This window comes from Amphimedon queenslandica, unplaced genomic scaffold, assembly GCF_000090795.2.
Source record: "Amphimedon queenslandica unplaced genomic scaffold, v1.1 AMPQUscaffold_12503, whole genome shotgun sequence".
NCBI lineage: Eukaryota > Metazoa > Porifera > Demospongiae > Haplosclerida > Niphatidae > Amphimedon > Amphimedon queenslandica.
In genome coordinates, this window is record NW_003547260.1 from 5,010 (window position 1) to 9,217 (window position 4,208).

The 4,208-nt window shown below is 33.5% G+C and overlaps 2 protein-coding genes and 1 long non-coding RNA gene across 4 annotated transcripts in view; all 3 read left to right on the forward strand.

Moving 5' to 3' along the window:
• The window catches only part of LOC109587620 (uncharacterized), a gene marked incomplete at its 5' end in the record, with an annotated part of 6,262 nt that extends 4,906 nt beyond the window's left edge, over positions 1 to 1,356 (forward strand). Inside the window, one exon of the mRNA XM_020003855.1 lies at positions 1,234 to 1,356. Within this exon, the coding sequence (XP_019859414.1) occupies positions 1,234 to 1,356 (123 nt within the window). The remainder of the gene's footprint in view (positions 1 to 1,233) is intronic.
• Positions 1,357 to 1,416: 60 nt separating this feature from the next.
• LOC109587626 (uncharacterized) lies at positions 1,417 to 1,891 on the forward strand. Of its 2 annotated transcripts, none has more exons than XR_002187714.1 (3): positions 1,417 to 1,512; positions 1,697 to 1,798; positions 1,853 to 1,891. It is a non-coding gene; the product is annotated as an uncharacterized LOC109587626 (long non-coding RNA). The 2 variants fall into 2 exon arrangements; XR_002187715.1 differs by having other exon boundaries at positions 1,447 to 1,488.
• A 58-nt stretch (positions 1,892 to 1,949) lies between these two features.
• On the forward strand, positions 1,950 to 3,341 carry LOC109587621 (myotrophin-like). Its single transcript, XM_020003856.1, has 6 exons — positions 1,950 to 1,975; positions 2,160 to 2,261; positions 2,306 to 2,404; positions 2,629 to 2,730; positions 2,788 to 2,883; positions 3,237 to 3,341. Exons 2-6 carry the CDS (start codon positions 2,253 to 2,255, stop codon positions 3,339 to 3,341), a joined length of 411 nt encoding a protein of 136 aa, XP_019859415.1. The 5' UTR covers positions 1,950 to 1,975; positions 2,160 to 2,252.
• Positions 3,342 to 4,208: the final 867 nt, after the last annotated feature.

Below are 4,208 nucleotides of genomic sequence, written 5' to 3' on the forward strand. Positions count from 1 at the left end.
ACCAGTGCTGTTGATTGACTGTCCTCTGGCAATGCACCTTCCTCTTTTGCTCCTCCTGGATCAAGGCTTTCTGTACAAATCTTAAGGTCAAGTCATCCCCTCTAGCCTCTAGTGCAGTCACTAGTGTTGAATAGCTCTTAGGAAGACTCCCTAGTAGCGTAATAACCTGATCCTGAGTAGAGATAGGAGCACCAATTGCTGCCAGTCGGTCTGTGATCTCTTTCATCTGCTTAAGATGAGCTTCCATGGACATGCCTTCTTTCATTTCTGCTCGAAAATACTGCTTCTTCAAGAACAGCTTGTTTGCGAGCGTGTCTCTTTCAAAATGACTTCTTAAGGTGTCCCAACTGCCCGTGGATCTTCAGTTGAAGTGATCAGGTACAACTGAGATGCACCAACTGCCATAGCAATATAAGAGAAAGCTTTGAGCGATCTTGTGGCGTAAGCAGCTTGTGCTTCACCATCAGCATCATCAGCTAGAACATCTGTCCCGTCAATGATCCCCCACAGTCCCTTCAGTAGCAACATATGCCGCATGTGGAACTTCCAGGTACTCCAAACTGTTAGTATCATCAAGTTTATCTATGGTCCACTTCTCCTCGGTCATAGTTGAACTGCTTGTCTAGACTTTGTAAGGAATGTTCAGAACTGACTAGCTACTTGATCCACTGATTTAAACAACAATTGCACAGCGTGTGGGTCCTGGGCTCATAACCTGTTGTAAAACTGCAGCTTTGCAGAGTACACGATCACTCAAAAGCAAATAGCTTTATTGCAAATCACAGAAAGAATTAACTGAACTGACAAAACAGTAACTAACTAACAACTGACTAACTGACAATTGACAAAAGACTGACAAAAAGTCACACAACATATAGCAACTTACAATAGAGAGCACTAATAATAACTATGCAGATAATTCTAGAACAACCACAATAAGAATATCTAGAACATAGAAGAATAATCAAGATGGTACACATAGACATACATCAATACTATTACAAATCATAAACACAATATTAATTACAATAATAATAATAGGGTTAGCTAAATGAACCATAAAATTGACAAAAAATTAATACTCCATGGAAATTACTAACCGTATAAAATATATTCATAATACCTATGCACTGATTATAAGCACTTCCTTTAGCAAAGCATGTTTTACTTTTTAAATTGATAAGTACGTGTTTTTTATAAATATAATCATAAAATAATTGTATCAATATATAGTATGATAATACTCCATTACACTGTGCTAGTGAAGCTGGTAATGCTAATATTATCAAATTATTAATAACTAAAGGAAAAGCTGATGTGAATGCTGTGAATAAGGTAAAGTTATTGACTAAATAGTTTTAATTGTATCATTTAGTGTTGTATTTATAGGACAACAGAACTCCATTGTTTAATGCTGTTGAGAGTGGTAGTATTGAAGCTGTTGATATTCTGTTAACTAATGGAGCTAGAACTAATGTTGTGTCTAAAGTAAGTATTAGTCCAAGCATTTTAGTGAGTGAGCAAAATTTTAAAATGACATGAATTGTGTGTGCTTAGTAGCAATGATGTGTTTCTTGTACACTAAATGATTCTTCATATATTGAGTCACTAAGAGGTGGCCATTGATTCATACTCATTAACCTGCATACTTGTGTACCCTTGATTTTTGTATCAATTAATTTTATTATTTATATAGTATTTTGGTACTCCACTACACTGTGCTATTGAAACTGGTAATGCTAATATTATCAAATTATTAATAACTAAAGGAAAAGCTGATGTGAATGCTGTGAATAAGGTAAAGTTATTGACTAAATAGTTTTAATTGTATCATTTAGTGTTGTATTTATAGGACAACAGAACTCCATTGTTTAATGCTGTTGAGAGTGGTAGTATTGAAGCTGTTGATATTCTGTTAACTAATGGAGCTAGAACTAATGTTGTGTCTAAAATAAATATTAGTCCAAGCATTTTAGTGAGTGAGCAAAATTTTAAAATGACATGAATTGTGTGTGCTTAGTAGCAATGATGTGTTTCTTGTACACTAAATGATTCTTCATATATTGAGTCACTAAGAGGTGGCCATTGATTCATACTCATTAACCTGCACACTTGTGTACCCTTGATTTTTGTATCAATTAATTTTATTATTTATATAGTATTTTGGTACTCCACTACACTGTGCTATTGAAACTGGTAATGCTAATATTATCAAATTATTAATAACTAAAGGAAAGGCTTATGTGAATGCTATGAATGAGGTAAAGTTATTAAATAATTAGTCTTAATTGCATTGTATTTACAGGACAACAGTACTCTATTGTTATATGCTGTTAAGAAAGGTAGTATTGAAGCTGTTGATATTTTATTAACTAATGGAGCTAGAACTGATGTTGTGTCTGAGGTAAGTACGCTGGCATGTGTCAAAAATTAAATATTGTGTGTGCTTGGTAGTGATCTTGTGTTAATTTCTTGTAAACAAAATGATTCTTCATATATTGAGTCACTAAGGGGTGATATCCTTAGACCATTGATCCATATTCATTAACCCATACACACACCCATGCATCAATGAAATATTGTACCCTTGATTTTTGTGTTAATTTGTTTTAATTAATTTGATTATAGCATTTTGGTAATCCATTACACTGTGCTAGTCAAACTGGTAATGCTAATATTATCAAATTATTAATAACTAAAGGAAAGGCTGATGTGAATGCTGTGGATAAGGTATAAAGCTTATTTTGTTATTATTACTAATTGTACCAATTTTTGTTGTAATTATAGAAAAACAGAACTCCATTGCTTTATGCTGTTGCTAGTGATAGTATTGAAGCTGTTGATATTCTATTAACTAATGGAGCTAGAACTGATATGCCAGAAGTAAGAGTGTTACATGTACATTGTACATGTGTACTACATACATGTATACTTAGATTATAGTCAGGTAAAATGAGGCAATTTGATTGGTCAAATGAAGTAATCTAAAAAAATTAGTTACCTCTTAATAACTTCTTAGATTTTTTATTAAGCATTACATGTATTTATAATAATAAGATCATTATTTTTATGAATATTTACAGTTACATTGGTGCAGTTACATGTACATGTATTAAAAGCAATTTGTGCTTCACCATTCATCGACATTTTTTTGTTTGTTGAGTATTTTCACTATTTTGAGTGTTTGCTAAAATATCTGATATCTGGTAATTTGTTCAGCTAATGTCCTCCCATAGCTCCTCACTCAATCAATGCTACATGGTGACCAGTGTGTTCCATTATTAGTTGTTTGTCAACACCTTCGTATTAAACTGGTTGCTGCAGTTGCTCATAAAGAATGATTATTTTTGACTTTTGACTTCTTTAATTCCTCCCATTTTGAACATTTTTTTTGTCATTTTGTCACAAAGTATTGTGACGAACAGCAACTGAAGAGAATTAACCAGCAGTCATGTCTTGGCTTACTCATCGGCTTCAAATAAAATGCATCTGATTGACAGTTTTCTGGACACAAACAATTGTACTTTTTAAAAATTCTCACAAAACAGCGCTGTGATTTTTCTAAGTTTGCATATTGCTTCGCAACTTTTGGAGTTATTTTTCTTTCCTTTAAATTTCTAAGATTGTATTTTAAAATTTCCTCACAGTACAGAAGGTAAGGCATTTGTCCTTCTTCCTCAATAATTTCAATCTGGCAAGGTAAGCATCGTAATTTCCAATGCTCTTTTCGATTTTTCAGTGCAAAGTAAAGACCATTTATATAAAAATGGTGTAAAGATAAGAAGGGAGCTGGGTGAGTGGTCTCCCAGAGTGCCTTTACTCCATAGAGTCTCTTCTTTATTTATTTTGATGCATTCTGCTTTTTTATAGTGGACACTAAGACCTTCAGCTCTAAGCCGTTGCTTAATTCATTTCTCCACCAATAGAGTGGAACGAAAGTCTACGAATTCATTTTTCTTAAAAAAATAGATATTGATGTCACCACTAGTTCTTAAAGGGTAACTTCAGTGCATTTTTGAGATATTTTTTTTATTTGCTTAATATGATTGCCTGACCATACTAATGATGTGTTCCAACTCCCATTGTCTGAAAAAAATTATTCACTGACATATGAGCCTTCAAAAATGCCCATTTTCCCTTCCTGCCAGGTTACTTCCTGTCAGTGGGTGTGGCTAAACGTGACGTCACTAGAGGGATAGCTGCAGCTA